The 19,637-nt window shown below is 39.0% G+C and overlaps 1 protein-coding gene across 1 annotated transcript in view; it reads right to left on the bottom strand.

The window, feature by feature from the left end:
* Window positions 1-19,637, bottom strand: part of ACADM (acyl-CoA dehydrogenase medium chain) — a 36,019-nt gene that overhangs the window by 3,920 nt on the left and 12,462 nt on the right. Inside the window, exons 7-10 of the mRNA XM_006086095.3 lie at window positions 12,130-12,260; window positions 8,325-8,433; window positions 5,184-5,324; window positions 4,553-4,648 (exon numbers count right to left, since the gene is read on the bottom strand). Coding sequence (XP_006086157.1) covers window positions 4,553-4,648; window positions 5,184-5,324; window positions 8,325-8,433; window positions 12,130-12,260 — 477 coding nt within the window. The remainder of the gene's footprint in view (window positions 1-4,552; window positions 4,649-5,183; window positions 5,325-8,324; window positions 8,434-12,129; window positions 12,261-19,637) is intronic.

Raw genomic sequence — 19,637 nt, 5'->3', positions numbered from 1 at the left:
ATCTGGGGGCAAGCAGGCCAGCTACAGGGGGCAGTTGGGGGCGAGCAGGCCGGCAGGCAGAGTGGTTAGGGGCAATCAGGCAGGCAGGCAGGCAGGTGAGCGGTTAGAAGTCAGCAGTCAACGGATTGTGAGAGGGATGTCCGACTGCCGGTTTAGGCCCGATCCCTGTAAACCGGCAGTAGGACATCCTTTGAGGGGGTCCCAGATTGGAGAGGGTGCAGGCCAGGCTGAGGAACACCCCCTCCCCGAGCACGAATTTCGTGCACCGGGCCACTAGTAGTTAATAAAGAGGGAGGTATATTTCATTCTCAAATAATCCTTTTCCACCTCTGATATTTTCCTACCAAGAAAGGGAAGTCATTGGGAAAAATTACTGGTAATTAACAATAATAATTAATTCAAGTGAGAGTTATTCTTAACAGACTCTTTCATACTATCCTAGATCACTCAAATTCACCAAAACATAGGGTTCTGACTAGATAAAGGAGCAGGCAATTACTGCCATAAGAAATTTTACCATCCAGTAATCTGTTATCAATTTTCCTAGTTTTATTCATTGGCAAGAAAAAGTACCATCCTCTGTTTGGGGCAGCTTTAGTTACATCAAGTTAAGCAATATAAGAATAAGTAGCAGACATAGCATTCACTTAAGAGAAGTGATAATAACAATAATAATAAACACAGTAGTGAATAGGATTAAAAAAAACCCACCCATTTTTATTTCTTCTTTTTTGAGATAATAAACCAAAGATATACATAAATGGGCCCCTTAGTATTTATTTTGTTTAGCCTAGAAAAGAGGAGAAGACTAATGGTGGGGAATCCTAGAATTGCAAACATGCTCATCACATTACTAAGAAAAAATAGAGGACATGATAATTTTATTTTATCATTTTGGACTGTGTGGAAGAAATATTCTGGGTGGATGCTTTATAAAGTCAGGTCATAAAATGATGAGTCTTTGTGTTGCATTGAGTCAAAAGGTAGTGGGGTGTCATATACTCCAGCATAAAATACAGCCAATATACCCAGAAAGTAAGAATAAGAAACCATAATGGTAGAAATAGAATAGCAAATAACTAAGAATTATACAAAAGCTGGTTATTTTGGAAGTGAGGGGAAAAAAGGCAGACACATTGTGACATAGTTGTCTTTTAGAAAGTAAGTCCTAATATATTAAATTAATATTTTAAATTTTTTAAAAAAATATATTTTATTGATTTTTTACAGAGAAGAAGGAAGAGGGACAGAGAGTTAGAAACATCGATGAGAGAGAAACATCGATCAGCTGCCTCCTGCACGCTCCCCACTGGGGATGTGCCCGCAACCAAGGTACATGCCCTTGACCGGAATCGAACCTGGGACCCTTGAGTCCGCAGGCCGACGCTCTATCCACTGAGCCAAACCGGTTCGGCAATATTTTAATTTTAAATGGAAGAAAATAAAGTAGATTACATGGAATGTTATAGATGAGTCTGGAATATCTACTGGTATAGACAGAAAAACAATGTAGATGGAGCTAAAGTAGGCTTTATCATAGATAAATGAAAAAAAATAAGACTGCAAACTACATAACCTTTTATCCCCCCTCTTTCCCATATTTATACCACATCAACACCTAATACAAAATTAACATATTTACATTTTTTGGCTTCAGATTTCCATATGAAAACATAGGTATATGGCAATATATCCTTGAATATTTTCCAATATCAGACATGAAATGGCTAATCAATTATTCAAGTGTGGATTCCAAATATGAGGTAACTCTTCTTATTCATAATGCTATAGTCCAAGAACATAGATGCCAGCAGATTGGAGTTGTAAAGAACACATAGATTGGGGGGTAGGGGTGCTTGTCAAAAGGGTGCAGGGAATTATGGCATTGTACCACTATACATATTGAGATTATAGGCAGCCAGCATTTTGCAGAGTAATTAAGAGGTGATGCAAATCTTCAGGAGAAATCAAATGGTAAAAGACTGTATTTTGAGTAAGTAGTAAGTAAAGACTAAGACTTTTTCTATACTTAATAATGAAGGGCCATGAGGCAAAATATACTGGGGCAGGTAGTAAGAATTTAGAAAACAATCTCCAGAGCCCACAAGAAAGGGAACATACAAGAACATTCCATATTGAATTGAAAAGTTACCAGTAGATACTTGGTGAGGAAGACCCGTAAATGATGACAGATCTCCACTGAATAACATTGTAGTTGTTATCTGTTCAAGAGTAAGATTAACTAATATTCAATAATATTCATTTTATTAATCTGTATATATGTAGTCTGGCAAGATGAATGAGCTAATGTAAACTCTTTTTATGGCCACAAACATCAAGAAATGGTTGATTTAGGGGGAAAAAAAGAGCTCAAAGGAAAGAAACAAATCTACAGGTACCTCTCAGAAGGAATTTAAACTTGATTGAGAATAAATGACACAGGGAAGGAAAAAAAATCAGACAGATTTGGGTTCAATGTGAAAATAGCTGGAGTTTTAGTGAACACACAAGAACAGGTGACTTGGATGTAAAATGAAGAAGATGAGGGGTGAACATTGAGATTCCTTACACACACAGAAAAAGCACTTAGGAACAGAGCTTCTTTTGACAGGGGGAACTAAAAGTCTCTGCTTATGAGCGCAGGAAGGCCACAAAGCTTATCTCTTGCCTAGGACTCTGACTGGAAGGTTCAAAAACAGTGGAATCAATGTGTACAGCCTCTGTGGATCAGGATTCTCCCAAGTGGAGAAATTATTAATGTAAAAAACTACAACAACAGCAGCTTTTGAAATGGTGAAATCTCTGAGGTACCTGATAAAAGTACAAAAAAGTACAAAAGTCAATGTCTAGGGGCTATGTCAATGCACTGAAGAAAAAGAATACCTGCAACAGATAAACTTACAAGCAAAAATTAAGAGAGAAAATAATTGGCTGTAACAGAGATAGAAGATGCAACAGACCTAAAGATTAACACCCTAAGAACTTGAGACAACAGAAAAAAAATCTGAAAGTGACTATAAAAAAGTACTTTTATTGAATTAAGGAGATAGAGAAACCAGGACACCATAAAAGAAGGAGTGGAACCCCTAGTTTATTCAAAAAAGAACTGAAGCCCTAATGGGTTTGGCTCAGTGGATAGAGCATCGGCCTGAGGACTAAAGGGTCCCAGGTTCGATTCCAGTCAAGGGCATGTACCTTGGTTGCGGGCATATCCCCAGTAGGGGGTGTGCAGGAGGCAGCTGATCAATGTTTCTCTCATCGATGTTTCTAACTCTCTATCCCTCTCCCTTCCTCTCTGTAAAAAATCAATAAAATATATTTTTAAAAAAAAGGTACTGAATATATATTCTGTGAATTTAAAGAGTCATTAAAATTCAAGATAGGATTAAGTAGCAGATTAGGGACAGGATCAAAGGGACTGGAAAACTGAGAAAATTATCTAGAATACAGCACAGAAAGATAAATGATGGAAATAGACTTAGAGCAATACTGATCCAAATTTAATCTGTGGGCCAGTTCACAAACTGTTACTGGTTCATTGCATTAGAAAGTGAGAGTAAACATTTAGAAACTTTTATAATTATAACAATGATGATGTTGTTACAGTCTATATTATAAAATACCGTCTACATTGCTAGAAATGAAAAATAAAAACAAAACCTAATCTTTCACCACAGATGGTTGAGAACCATTGACACGAGGACTGAAAGAGGGGGTGTTCACTGTACAACCTCAGGAGAGTTACAGAAGGAGAAAATACAGATAATATCTCCAGGACTTGAAGAGATTAAGAGTTAAAAATTTCCCTGGAAATTCATGGGAGACATGACTCTTTAGTATGGAAATTATTTGATACTAAGAAGATGTGGAATATAACATGGTTTAAGAACATGAAATGGAGTCCTGGATCTGTGATACATAAATTGTGATCTTGGACAAATTACTGAATCTCTCTCAGTCTCTGTTTCCCAATCTTAAATGGAGATTTTAAGGGTAGTACTGGGAGAATTAGACAATTTATTTAAAATGTGTAGCACAGTGTCATGTATACAATAGGCACTCAGTAAATACTGGCTATTCTTTTTCTTCTTCTTAATTAGCACAATCCCCTGAGCAGACAATAGTAACAGAGTATAAAGAAAATCTGTTCTTGCCCTGACCGGTTTGGCTCAGTGGATGGGGCGTCGGCCTGTGGACTCAAGGGTCCCAGGTTCGATTCTGGTCAAGGGCATGTACCTTGGTTGCAGGCACATCCCCAGTGGGGAATGTGGAGGAGGCACCTGATCAATGTTTCTCTCTCATCAATGTTTCTAACTCTCTATCCCTCTCCCTTCCTCTCTGTAAAAAATCAATAAAATATATTTTTAAAAAAAGAAAATCTGTTCTTGAAACTCATCCTGACAGACCACATTATCTTCTTACTACCATAGCAGAAATAGTTTGTACTTAAAAGATAATTATCAATAGTTTGTACTTAAAAGACAATTATCAAATATTTAGATGAAAATGGCTGTATTTACGTTTGAACAAAGCAAGTTCAATGTTAAATTACCTCGACAAGCAACTTTCCAAAAGTTTTCCTCTCCAGGGCGTACTTGGTAGCTTCATCCAAAGCTCTCTGTGCTAGTCCCACAGCACCAGCGGCTACCTAGGTTTTACAAAGCAGAGATCATGTAGTCTTTAAAACACACAGTATAATGGCTACTTGCCTAAGATTCTACAGTAAGGACTATACAGAGATAAACTAGCTTAAGGCAGTGTGTTGGGGGTGCACCAGGATTTAAATTTATATTATTTATGAATTTAAGCTTAACGGAAGGCATTTGTGAGGCAAAAGATCATAGCTAGAGATAAATCATTCCTTCAGTTTAAGAAAGGAAAGCTTCTTAGGGAAATATTCCTAATGAGTAAAGCAAGAGGAAATGAGTACCTATCAATAGGATTGACTGTCTGCACTGCCTCTGTAAAATCTAGCAGCAACTATAGTAATTTTGTAATTGCTAAAATAATTTCTGTAACAGGCAGCAAGAGAGTTGAAGAATTCTAAAAAGAAAACTATCTCTCCACCCTTAATAAAAGAAGCAGATACTAGAAAAGAAATATACACGAAGCATACAATGTTAAACTAAAACTACTCAGTGTAGTAAAAGATCCTATGAAGATGATCAAGTCACATTACTTACTGGAGGTCTGGTTTTATCAAAAGCTCCCATTGCAATTTTGAAACCAGCTCCCTCACCAATTAAAACATTTTCTTTAGGCACTTTTACATCTTCAAAGACAATTCCTCTTGTATCTGAACATTGCTGGCCCATATTTAATTCCTAGTAGGAAAAACAATAAATATTAAAGGAACATTTTTTGAGTTAGCATGAATTTTTGCTTTAATCACTATTTTATGATTTCTGCAACTGTCTTAAACAAGGGTCAACAATCTATGGCCTGCAATGCCTATTTTGTAAAGAAAGCTTTATTGGAATATAATCATACCCATTCATTTACATATTACCTATGGCTACTTTCTTGCTACAATGACAGAATTGAGTAGCTGTAACAAAGACCATATAGCCCTCAAAATCTAAAGTATTTACAATCTGGACCATTACAAAAATAAGTGTCAACCCCTACCTAGTTCAAAACAATGTTTCACAAATTTTGAAACAAACACTAGTCTAGAGTTCTCCATGTATATATCACCTACAAAGACAAATTTCATTATATGTTTGAAAGCTACCTTTTTTTTTTTTTTTTACTGTGAATGTCAGGAAAAGCATTTATCAAACAATCTGATTTGGCACGTTTAATTTTAGCTTAACAGAGTTAGCAAAGTAATATACTGGATAAAAGTTGAATTTCTATTTTCTCTTGTTTCTTAAAATTAGGTTAATTGAGAGAGATTTTACATATAGAAAAATTCACCATGTTTGCATATACATTTCTAGTAGTTCTGACAAGTCTGTGTCATTACCACCACAGTCAAGATACAGAATATTTCAGCACCCCCAAAAGTTCTCTTGAACACTTTCAAAAAAATATATTTTTATTGATTTCAGAGAGGAAAGGATAGATAGATAGAAACATCAATGATGATGTTTCTGTGACCTCTTGGTTCATAGGTTGATGCTCAATCACTGAGCCACACTGGCTGAGCTTTAGTACCCCCCTTTTTAATCCATTACCTTACTCTATCCAGCTCCAAGCAACCACTGATCTGATTTCTGTCCATACAGTTTTTCCTTTTCTAGAATGTAAGTGGAATAGCAAGGTCAGCCTTCTGTGTCTGACTTTTCACTTTCTGTAGTGCTTTTGAGGTTCATTCATGTTGCTGCTGGTCAATAATTCATTTCTTTTACTGCTGAATAATATTCCACTGTATGGATGTACCACATATCCATTATCCATTCACTAGTTGATGGACACCCCCCTCTCTCCACACTTTTTATCAATTATAAATTAAGCTGCTATGAGCATTCACGTTTTCATTTCTCTTAGATAAATAACTAGGAGTGCTGGGCATGCAGTAAGTGCATATTTAACTTTATAAGGAACTGCCAAAGTAGCTACATTTCCTCAATTTTTTATCTTGAAAATATTCACATCAACAGAAGAGCTGGAGTAGTATAATGAATACTTATATACCCTTTACCTAGATTCATCAGTTGTCAACATTTTGCCATATTTGCTTTACTACTGTGTTGGGTGTTTGTATAACTATCAGCACTATTTCAATTATTTGAGAAATTGCAGACATCATAACCCTTCTCCTTACGGGGAAAAAAAAAATCTTGTTTTTAATGAGAAGTATGAGCTATGGCAACATAGAGCTGTAAACAAATTCTTTAATTTGCTTGCTTTAATATTAATAGTCTGCTTCCAGGCTTCAAGAAATGGTGACAACAATATATAGTCTGACAGAAAAATAAACCAACATCTCTTTATTTTGTCTTTTTAAGTCAATAAACTCTAGTACCTCAGACCTTCACTCAGCTATAACGAGAAAACTGTTTATGAAAAGTACTTACTCTATCCTGTTTCTAAGAATCAACCCAAATACCAGAATATTTAAAACAAAAGCTTCCTGGACTCATCTCAAGCCATATAACTTCTAAAACACAAAACATTTTGAAAATCATCAAATTTCACAAATCTGTAAAATGCCCAATATTTCAAAAAAATATTTAAGGAGGTTGAATTATATACAGTATAATCATGTCTCTCTCACTAGAAAGAAAGCTCCCCAAGAGCAGAGATATATGTCTTTTTTTTTTTTTTTAAAGCCTCACATGAGGATATGTTTTATTGCTTTTTAGGGAGAGAGGAAGAGAAGGAAAGAGAGAGAGAGAGAGAAAAACAGTGGTTAGTAGCTTCCAGTATGTGGCACAGCCCCACAACCGGGGACTGAACCTGCAACTTAGGTATGTGCTCTGACCAGGAATCGAACCCGCCACCTTTTGGTGTACAGGACGACACTCAAACTAACTGAGCCATACCAGCCAGGGCACCTTTTCTTATCTAAATACATTTCTTCTTGCCTTCCCACATTTAAGGCTCTTTGCTATTTCCACACTTTTCTCAAGGCACAGATTTTTAAAAAATTTATCTTTATTTTTGAAAGTATTACAGATGTCCCCTTTCTCCCTCCTTCTTGACCCCCTTCACCCTGCTCGCTTCCCCTCCCCAGACCTTTCCTGCATATTGTTTGTGTTCATGGGTTATGCATATATGCATGTAAATTCATTGGTTAATCTCTTCCTGCCCTACCCCTTCCCTCTGAAATAAGTCAGTCTGTTACATGTTTCAATGTCTCTGGGGTCTTTTTTGTTCATCAGTTTATTTTGTTCACTAGATTCCACATATAAGTGATATCACATACAGAGTTTTATGTTAGTGTTGTATGGGCATTGGTAATCAATTTATGTCACATTGTTTTAATCCATAAAATGGGCATAATGCCACTTACCCTACCTCAAAGTTTGCTGTGTGTAAGAAAAAGAGTGGGAAAGACTTTTGAAATATCTAAAACTCCATTATTGGATAGGTCCTATAAATAACATTATCCCTGCTTCATTATCCCTCACAACTGTTATTAGCATTCTCTGCAGACTGGCACCATGAAATACTACTCCTTCAAAGAATTATTCTCACCTTAAAAAATCTCTAGCAATTTATAGGCTATTTCACCTGATAACATCAAAGCACAGATTTATTTTTATTCCAACTTAATAAAAATAAAATGTTTTCATAAAGGAAACTGAAGTGGTAATTTTGAAATTTACGGTTAAAATAATTTTGAGGCTTTAACCACTGATAAATATACATTTTACCTTTCTTCCAATCTGTATTCCTGGGGTGTCTGCTTCCACAATAAATCCAGTAAAGGCTTTACTAGCAGAAGCCTTAGGATCCGGATCAGAACGAGCCAATAAAAAATACCTAATATAATATATACATACATGATAATAAAGAGAATATTAGCAGATAATACATGGTGACTGCTATCTCAGTTAATCTTCCCAACAATCCCAATACTATTATCCCCCTTGTCCAGATGACGAAATGAAGAATCAGAGAGGTTTAAAAGCTTGTCCAAGTCATACTTATGGTATGGCAAAGGTAGTATTTCAAGTCAAGTCAACTTCTCAATTAATATGTTTAACTTCTTTTAGTAGTGTGACTTCAAAGTAAAAACTCCTTGTATCAAGATAATGTAAAAAGAAAGTATGTGCATGTTGGAACTGGCACTTTTTCTTTCCCCAAACTGGTTCAATTCTTTACGGGATTAGCTATCTGACAAAGGAGGGCAAATAGGACTGCCAATGAAAAGAAATAATATGAGATAGAGACCTCAATGTTCTGACTATTGTCCTCTTTATGCAGCAGTCAAGTTTTTTTTTTTAAAGCTGAATTATTATGAATATTTGTTGGGTTTTCCCTTTATCCCAAAAAGATGTTAAAATGAAACACAGGAGAAATGCAAAACATCCAAATATCCATGTAACCCATGTTCTAAATCCCCTTGTATGAGAGAATTTTCTAAAAATTCCTTAAACAAATTTATTTTCTACTTTTAAAACTAATAAACTATCACTCTCTATAGTTTTAGTAATAGTGATAAATAAAAAAATAGATTTTAGCTTTATATATTACCTAATTTGTCTTACTACATGAAGAGTTGTACTTGTCCTGGCAGGTGTAGCTTAGTTGGTTGGAGATTCATCCCATAAACCAAAAGGTGGCAGGTTTGATTTCCGGTCAGGGTACATACCCAGGTTGTGGGTTTGATCTCCACACAGGGCACATGTGGGAGGCAACTGATTAATGTTTCTCTCTCACATCAATGTTTTTTTTCCTCTCTCTCTCTCTCTCTCTCTCTCTCTCTCTCTCTCTCTCTCTCTCCCTCCCTCCCCTCCCCCTTCCTCTCTCTAAGATCAATTTAAAAAATTATAAAAAAAGAATCAACCAATGGATACATAAATAAATGGAACAATAAATCTCTCTCTCTCTCTCAAATCAATCTATAAATTAAAAAAGGAGCTGTACTTAATGAGTTCTTAAAATTATGAATACTTCTAATTGCATGGTTAGATCTCACTCAACTTGTTAAAATTTTAAGTTTCTCTACTTTTTAATTACTTGTTGGTATTATGATGACTTACTTAAAGATAATGATATCTGTACTATTAGACACCTCCTTAAAGGGATAGAGATGCTTAAAGTAAAACAAATGGTTTCCTGGTAAGCTCATTCCCAAGAATAATGCTTTACTTGCCGGAGCACACAGATATATTGAATCATATTTTTTTGCAAATGAGGAAAGATAGCCTCTTAGTTCATCATTCCAATCACCAGAAAGTCCTCATTCTAGAAGTCTCTACTTATACACTTGCAGTGATAGGTAAATACATTATTTTCTGTAACAACTTAACACACACGTGACAGCATTGTTGTTGGAAAGCTTATCCTTGTGTTGAGCTGAATTCTACATTTTTCTAACTTTCACCCATTAATTCTAAACTGGTTTCTGAGAAATGTGCAAGACTGCTCGATCTTCTTTCCATATGACATTGTTTAAAAATTTTCAGAAGTCTTCCAAAATAACCAAACCTAATTCCTTTACTTTTCATAAGACATGTTTTGAAGGCTCCTCCTAATGCAGGACTTATACTTGACTAGAGGCCCGGTGCACAAAAATTTGTGCACTGGGGGGGGGGGGGTCCCTCAGCCTGGCCTGTGCCCTCTCGCAGTCTGGGACCCCTCAGGAGATAACGACCTGCTGGCTTAGGCCTGCTCCTGGGTGGCAGAGGGCAGGCCCAATCCCTAGGTGCAGCCCCTGGTCGGGCTCAGAGCAGGGCTGATTGGGGAGTTGGGGCGCCTTCCCCGTCACGAACAGAGCAGGGCGGATAGGGAGGTTGTGGCCCCGCCCCCTGTCACACACAGAGCCGCAGGGCGATCAGGGGGTTTGGGCGCTGCCCCCTGTCATGCTGATCCGGTGCCAGGAGGTTTGCCCTGAAGGGTGTCTTGCAGTGCTGGGAGGCATATTACCCTTTTACTATATAGGATAGAGGCCTGGGGGCTGGCTGGTTTGCCCTGAAGGGTGTCCTGCATCAGGGTGGGGGTCCCCACTGGGGTGCCTGGCCAGTCTGGGTGAGGGGCTGAGGGCTGCTTTCAGGCTGGTGGTTGTTGACTGAAGCTCCCAACCGCTCCTTTTTTTTCTCTTTTTAAAATTTTATTCTGGGCCAGCTTTAGCTCTGGCTCTAGCTCTGAGGCTTCCGCTGCTGAGCGTTCTATAATCGAAACAATGTATAACTCCAGCTCTGAGATCCCGGCCGGCTGAAAGCTGGTTTCTGGGGTTTTGTTTAGCTTCTATATTTGTTAGAATGTTTCAAACTGCCAGCTCAGAGGCAGGCAAGTTAGGCGGGGACCAGGCGGGGAACATTGGAATCTGCAGTCACTGCAGCAAGCAAGCCTCATGTTCGCTTCCAGCTGCCTGGCTGCCAGCCGCCATCTTGGCTGACAGTTAATTTGCATATCACCCTGATTAGCCAATGGGAAGGGTAGCGGTCGTACGCTAATTACCATGTTTCTCTTTTATTAGTGTAGATTCTGAATTTATTCCATTTTGCCAATGCATGTCTTAATATGTGTTGCCCAGAATCGTTATTATCGTGTTGATGCTATTCTTCTATTACATTAGCAAGAAATTATATTAGCTTCTTAAAGGCAGCTGCATCACAGTGCTGATTCCTACTGAACCTATAGTTACTTTAAAAAAATGTTTTTATTAATTTTAGAGACAGAGAGAGAGAGAGAGAGGAAGAGAGAGGGAGAGAGAGAAACATTGATGTGAGAGGGAAACATTGATCAGAGATACATTGACTGGCTACCTCCCACATGCACCCTGACCAGGGATCAAGCCCGCAACCTGGGCATGTGCCCTGACCTAGAATTGAACCAGTGACCTTTCAGTGCACAGGATGACGCTCAACCAACTGAGCCACACAGGCCAAAGCTATAGTTATTAAATTTTCCTCTCCCCCCGCTCCCAAATAATACTATCAAATGTTTTCCTTCAACATTTTAGATTTATACAAGTGATTTTATGATCTTTGTTGAACTTCATGTCATTATTTTTGAACCTATATGTTTAGACCTTTTAGATTTTATTAAAAGTAAAATTCTGTCTTTTCTAAAAGATAACCTGAGTTTTCAGATTGCCAATGCTTATTGCTCGCAATCAAAGAAATGTGCTGTTAATGGTTTTCTTTCTTCCTTGGTGTTCGAGGGACAGTTCCAAGGAGGTGCTGGTGTAGGGTATGGTGAGAGGAGATAGTAAGGCAAATAGATGGAGTTCTAGCTTTCCTAATCAGACTCAATCAGAGCAGGTGTTTTTGTTTTATTTTATTTTATTTTTCTAATTAAACTTCTAAGAGTTAATTTGAAGACATAGTTGAGAGCTTAAGAATAGTTTTTGAAAATCACTGAACTATTTATAATCTTTTATGGACCTTCCTTAAGTTCTTTGAATAAAACGTAATCATGGTGGTTTCATAATAAAAGAAAGAATAGAGGGAAGAATCTGAATATAAAGTAATTAAGAAGCAATATACAGAGATGTTTTAAATAGCATACCAATTAGCTTTTCCTCCATTGGTTATCCACATCTTCTGACCGTTAATAATATACTCATCTCCTTTCTTTTCTGCTTTGGTCTTTATACCGGCTACATCAGAGCCTGCTCCAGGTTCTGTTACACAGTAGGCCTGAAATATATGGAAACAAGAGAAAAAAACTAAATGCTAATTATTAAATTATGAACATAGAATCAGGAATGTTTTTAAGCCAGTATTTTAAATATTTAAAAATATGTAAAAATAAAATGTTCTTGGAGAATCAAATGAACTGCTCAAATGTAAAATTATTTAATATAATTTAAACTTGATGTAAGCTACCAGTAAACCATACTAAAAATTAGAATATTAGATTTCTTCAACCAAGTTAAATTCCATTCCAGATGTACGCTCTAATTCAAACATGTAATAAGTAGTATCTACTATGTACAGGTTATAAACTAGATGGAAAAAAAGCAGATACGAAAGACATCCTGTCTTCAAGATTTTTACAATATAACAGGTAGAGACGAATGCTACATTGGAATCATGTATCTATTAAAGTCATACACAACAGGCTTGAGAAACTAGCTTAGCTTTAGCACGTCAGGAAAAGCTTCCCAGAGGTGATACTTAAATTAAGTCTCATGAAGGAAAAGGAATTCTTTGCGGGTAGGGAAAAGGAGAAACGTACATTTCAGGCAGAGTGAAAACACATGCAATAAATACCAAGATAAGAAGTAGGGTTACTCAGTGTGTGAAATACAGAAGTACCAGAGTTCTATAACATGTAAACTCTGTGCATATAAGGGAATGTTAGGAAATGAGTCTGGAAAAGTACCTACACAAGACTGAACTTAGGGACACAAATTAGGAGGCTTTGAAATAGTACAGGCAAGGAAGAATAGTACAGGTAAGAAAAAAAGCAAGGCATGGAAGAGCAGATGGAGTTGAAAACTGTGTGTGAAATTCACAGACATGACAACTAAATAGGATGCTGAGGAGCTAAAGATGTTCAGATGACTCTCAATATTTTAGTTTAGGCAACTTCCAATAGATAATCTAGAGGAGAAGCAGTTCTAAAGAATGGGAAGAAAATAATTTGTTTGGGATCCATTTTGTTGAAGGTATGTAAGTCTAGCCAAGAACAAATGTCTAATAGACAAGTGCATATAGTAGGGAGAAGCTCAGGGGAGAAGTCAGTGCTGAAACTAGAGTTAATAGGGTACTTAATGAATATACCAAAAGTTAACACCAGATGGGAAACTGATTCAGTAATTTAAGTGGAGTAAACTTTAAATAAACCAACAGTGCTAATGCTTTAAGCTATATTTATAAAGTATCTGAGGTAAGAGTGATGGAACCACCCTACTCTGCACTCATCAGGCCATGCTAGAATACTGTATTTAGCTCCAGAATATAAAGTAATAGTCAGTGATTAGTAAGAAGGTGATGGGACTCATGTTATATGAATAGATGAAATTTTTTTTGATATAAATAGCTTAGAAAACATGATAGCTATGTTCAAATATCCAAAACACTATATAGCCAAGGGAGAGAATTTTAATTGATAGGAGAAAACTGCAGTGGAATCATTCAACTTTTATTGAACACCCATTATGGTGTGAGGTGGTGAGATTATAAATAGAAATGGTACAGTCCTTTCCTTCAGGACATTAGAATCTAAAAGAGCTTTCTAATGGTTAGAGAGGCTCCCAGATAGAGTTGGTTCAGGATGTTGTGATTCCCAGGCATGAAAACATAAGCTAGATGACCTTTGGACAGGGTGCTATAGAGGGGATTTGGGTGTCACATGGGTTAAGTAGATTACTCTCCTACCTGGAGATTCAAAGACGTTTTCAGCAACCTAACACCACCACCACCACCACCACCACCACCACCACCAAAAGGAATGACAAATGAAATGTCCGGAAAAGATAATGCTTTAAAGTACCAAAATGTTATTTTAACCACCTCTGAGAATTTTGTTTCCCTGAAATATGCTATTAGACATTTCTGTGCTTAATAAGGCGGCAAAGTTTTTAGAGCTTATGAAGTGTATGCGTATGTTTCTATACAAAATGGCTGTTTATTCAGAGATGTTACTTGACTCATTCCTAGTAATTAAAATTAATTTTATAATTCACTTTCAGCAGAAGCCTTCTTTTTTTGTTTCCACTGCAACTTGTTGTCTCCTTTATCACACTACATGATATTATATAGAGTACTAGTAGCTCGGTGCACAAAATTTGTGCACTAGAGGGGGGGGTCTCTCAGTTATTAAACATTTTACGGCACAACACTGACCACATTGGTGGTGGTGGTGGTCTTGTCAGAATGTGTTATATTATGCAGATGAAAATCTATTTAAACAGATTTGATGTAGATATTTTCAAAGCTGGAAGAATTGTCCTTGTCAACTATTTTAGTTGAGTCATATCTTCAGTAATTGTCATCATTGCAAAGTTTTCAGTCCCCATATGGATTGCTGGATATAATAGGTCATGCGCTGTCCCTGTCCTTTGTAGCCTTTGTTACCTTAAGGACTCTAGTTTTCCATTTATATGTTTAAGTACCAACCTTACCGGCTTAAAAATGTAAGCTTTTAACACTGCTCTCTCTGTTCTGTATCCTTCCGATGAAAAGTGGAGTTGGGTTGCAGCACAGGAGAGAAATTCAGAAGGGGAATATTGAAGTAATGACTACAGTAGGAGAAGAGGGAACCTGTTTCCCTGACCACAGGCGCTGGCGCCCTGGACCACAGGGCTGGCAGCTTCTCTGGGTGGCTGTAGCCTGGGACCTCTGGCCGGTAGCTTGTCCATCTCCTGGGCTGCAGCCAGCCCCAGGTGCTGGCGCCTGGACCAAAGGTGGGCGGCTTCTTCTTCTGGGGGCTTCTTCTTCTGTGCTTCCAGGGAGGGTAGTCAGTTAAGTGTCATGCAAAAATAGGCATCACCAATCGCAGAAGCCGGGTGCGGGGCAGGGAAACTGCAGCCAGGGAAGCTGGCTGAGGCTGCTTCCCTGCCCATGCACCTGGCTTCTGTGATCGCCCCTGCACCAGGCTTCTGTGGTCACCGATCACAGAAGCCGGGTGCGGGGCAGGGAAGCAGCAGCCGGGGACGATGGCGGCGGCCGCTTCCCTGCCCCTGCATCCAGCTTCTGCAGTCTCCATAGCTGTCTGTGTCCACTTCCCTGACCCACCCCCCAGGCTTCTCCGATCACCCGCTGGTGGCAGGGCAAAGGTGGCCTCCAGGGCAGACCTTTGCCCTTCTCCCTGGCTCTTGCCTGCGCCTGGGTTTCTGATCACTGTCTTCCATCCTTCCCCTTTCGCCTCATTGCGAGTATGCAAATTAACCGCCATCTTTGTTGGCGGTTAACCGCCATCTTAGTTGGCAGTTAATTTGCATATCGCCCTGATTAGCCGATGGGAAGGTTAGCGAAGTTACGGTTAATTACCATGTTTGTCTATTATTAGATAGGATTATAGCCACTCATGTGTTTCTTCCTTAGCCATATTAGAACTTCTTGAGGGTAGGAATGGTACTTACTCCACTTGGTATCCCTTGTGCCTATTAAGTACTTAATAAAATAATACATATCTTTAGCATTTGTTATTCTAACTAGTTTGACTTACAACTCTAAATGTTGCCATGCAAACTAGAAAATGAAGCAAACATTCTTTTAACCATATTTACTTATGAATTTACTATTTTACATAATCCTATATAATAAAGAAGGAATATGCAAATTGACCATCACTCCACCACAAAGATAGCAGCGCCCACAGAGGAGGGGGGCGGTTTCTGTAACACAAGATGGCTGCACCCACAGCGGAGGCCGAGTTCCCCTAACGAGCCTTAACGAGCAATCAGCAGGGACCTGAGGCTGCGCTCCCCCCCGCCCCTGTGGGGCTTGATAGGGGACCTCAGGCTGTGCCCCCACCCTGGCGCCAGGCTGGGGGACCTCAGGCTGTGCCCCCCACCTGGAAGGGCTGGACGGGTGACCTCAGGCCATGCCCCCCGCCCGGCAGGGCTGGACAGGGGACCTCACAGGCTGCACCCCCCACCTGGCAGGGCTTGACAGGGGACATCAAGGTATGCCCCCCTCAACCCCAGTGCTGGGCCGGGTGACCTCAGGCTGCTCCCTTTGCCCCGGGCCGGGGGACCTCAGGCCACACCCCCCTACCCAGCAGGGCTTGACGGGGGACCTGAGGCTGCGCCCCCCTCCCAGTGGGGCTTGACAGGGGACCTGAGGCTGCACCCCCCACCTGGCAGGGCTTGACGGGAGAACGCAAGGCGCGCCCCCCACCCGGCGGGGCTTGACGGGGGACCTCAGGCCGCGCCCCCCACCCCAGGCCAGGGAACCTGAGGCTATGCCCCCTGCACAGCGGGGCTTGACAAGGGTGGGACCGGCCGGGTCTGGATCTAGCCCAATGGGGGGGGCCGGCTGGGTCTGGGTCTCGCGTGATTTTGAGGTGCACATGGATGGGCGGGGACTTGATTCTGGGTCCCGTGGTGTGCCCCAGACACTGACAGGAGGGAGATTTTCATATACATTTTACTAATTTTCTTTCATCTCTGACACTTCTATTATAGAGAAAGGGCAAATAGCAATATTAAAATATTTCTTCTAATTAATCCCCTTTTAATGTGCACGAATTTCATGCACCGGGCCACTAGTTCTATGTATAAGTTAATATATTCTGGGTAAGAATCTAAGGGTGTACTAGATTAAGTTCTTGTGAGTAAGAGCCAAGTATTATTCATTATTTTATTCCTAGTCCACCTGGTATACAGTGTTGAAATATTTGAATGAATGAGTATAGCATTATAACTTTATTAGAGACTAGAACACGTGAAATTCGTACACTGGGGGGGGGGTCTCTCAGCCCAGTCTGCGCCCTCTTGTAGTCCGGGACCACTAGCTCCTTACCGCCCGCCTGCTCACTGCTCCTTACCACTCGGCTTCCTGTTCCTTAGTGCTGTCGCAGAGGCGGGAGAGGCTCCCGCCACTGCCATTGCACTTGCCAGCCATGAGCCTGGCTTCTGGCTGAGTGGCGCTCCCCCTGTGGGAGCGCACTGACAACCGGGGGCAGCTCATGCGTTGAGCGTCTGCCCCCTGGTGGTCAGTGCGCATCATAGCGACTGGTCGTTCCACCAGTCGTTCCACCATTCAGTCAATTTGCATATTAGGGTTTTATTATATAGGATAATACTCCCACCTTATATAGCTTGCAAAGCAATTTTGTATTTATTCTCTATTAAAATGTTTTATTTTGCCTTACATTTTAATGGGACTTGAGGTAGCTTATATAATGCATGTTTTTGTTTTTTAAATCAGGGTGAAGAGAAAATAAAGATAAAACCAGAAAGAAAAGTAATACACTACAATACATGCTTTGAGGTTCAGATAATTACTAATGGTGGGCTATAAAATTGGCTCTATGTGTCTCACTTACCAAAACAAAAAAAATACTAGTTATAAGTATAACTTATAAGTTAGAAATGTGAAATGCTCATAAGCTCAAGTTTGGCATATAGCAGGTAACTCAATATTAAATAAATGAATGAGTGAATGGATAACAGTTAAAGATAAACTATGTTTCCCCTGGTCATTAGGTATGAAAGAAATTTCTCTAATATACTGTTGTGAAAGGGACGCTCTGTGAAGATCTAAAATAATAAAAGGGTAATATGCTAATTAGACTGGATGTCTTCTGGACGTCATTCTGTACATCCTTCTTGATGAAGCTGGGGCCGGAGAGAAGCCAGCCGGGTCTTGGGTGTCTGTGGGTAGCCCAGGGGAAGCCAGCCTGGGACCCAGGTGCCTGCCGGAGGCTGGAGGAGGGAAGCCTGGGTCCCAGGTGCCGGAGGGAAGCCGGTGCCGGCAGTCGGGGGAAGGAAAGCCTACTCTTGCATGAATTTTCGTGCATCGGGCCTCTAGTATTATTATAAAACCATAAGCATTTTGTTTTTCTTTACTATCTCTTTGAGATATTATACTCCCTATTTTCAGAACAGACTGTAAGCTGAAGTCACTGTATAAGATCCCATTACTATAATATGGCTGAGCCAAGAATTGAAGCCAGGTCTTGGGATTCCAAGTTCAGTGCTGTTTCAGTTATATGCCAGTTACTTCCTAGCTTCATTAGAAATGCATGATTTTATGACAAGAGTTTCCTTCACCACTGTTAGGCTTTTTAATGAGATTTCTAGGTTCTAACACCATGTTTGGACAAATGAATTTATTGAATGCCTTGCCCATAACAAGCTTGTTGTAATAGCCTCATACTTGTTTCTAATTGCTTAAATATGCATATATTTTAGATATATACTGTTTAAAAGATTTAATCCAATCTTTAAAAAAGATATATGGTTTCTAATTAATTACTTTAATATTTTATATATAATATATATAAAATAATATAATCAGTTTTTATTTTTGGAATTTTTTTGCAATAAATAGTATTAAAAATAATTATGGTGTCCTCTTTTATCTCTATACTCACTTTCTCAGAAAGAATATATCTGACCACATGATTAGATAAGAGATTAAGTCTTATGAATATGTAAGAACAATACAACTGTACTGTAAAGTTAAATCCCAAAACATATCAATTTTTTCTGTATCAATTTTTAAAATGACATTATTCTTTTAAAAGCAAAAATCTAAGGAATTTAAATATTCACCAAAGTAATAGTGAAATAATGTATAGTATATCAATAGGCATATTATACAGAGATAAATATCATAGTATTTAAAAAGGAATAGAATATAAGAAAATATTCATGATATATAAAGGATATAACTGCACAAATAATATGACCTCAATTGTTAAAAACACATTACTATGTATTAAAAATTTGATAGACACAGCAAAAGAAACCATCAACAAAACAACAAGAAAACCCACTGCATGGGAGAACATATTTGCCAATGTTATCACCGATAAGGGTTTAATCTCCAACATTTATAGGGAACTCATACAACTTAACAAAAGGAAGATAAACAATCCAATCAAAAAATGGGCAAAGGACCTAAATAGACACTTTTCAAAAGAGGACATTCAGAAAGCCAAGAGACATATGAAAACATGCTCAAAGTCACTAATCATCCGAGAGATGCAAATCAAAACAACAATGAGGTATCATCCCACACCTGTCAGCATGGCTATCATCAACAAATCAACAAACGACAAGTGCTGGAGAAGATGCGGAGAAAAGGGAACACTCGTGCACTGCTGGTGGGAATACAGACTGATGCAGCCACTATGGAAGACAGTATGGAGTTTCCTCAAAAAACTCAAAATGGAACTCCCATTTGACCCAGTGATCCCGCTTCTAGGAATATATCCCAAGAAAACGGAAACACCAATCAGAAAGGACATATGCACCCCTATGTTCATAGCAGCACAATTTACAATAGCCAAGATTCGGAAACAGCCTAAGTGCCCATCAGCAGATGAATGGATTAGAAAACTGTGGTACATCTACACAACGGAATACTATGTTGCTGTAAAAAAGAAGGAATTCT

Source organism: Myotis lucifugus, unplaced genomic scaffold, assembly GCF_000147115.1.
Source record: "Myotis lucifugus unplaced genomic scaffold, Myoluc2.0 scaffold_25, whole genome shotgun sequence".
NCBI lineage: Eukaryota > Metazoa > Chordata > Mammalia > Chiroptera > Vespertilionidae > Myotis > Myotis lucifugus.
Note: the sequence above shows the minus strand (reverse complement) of the source record. Positions and strands in the feature narration are given on the sequence as shown.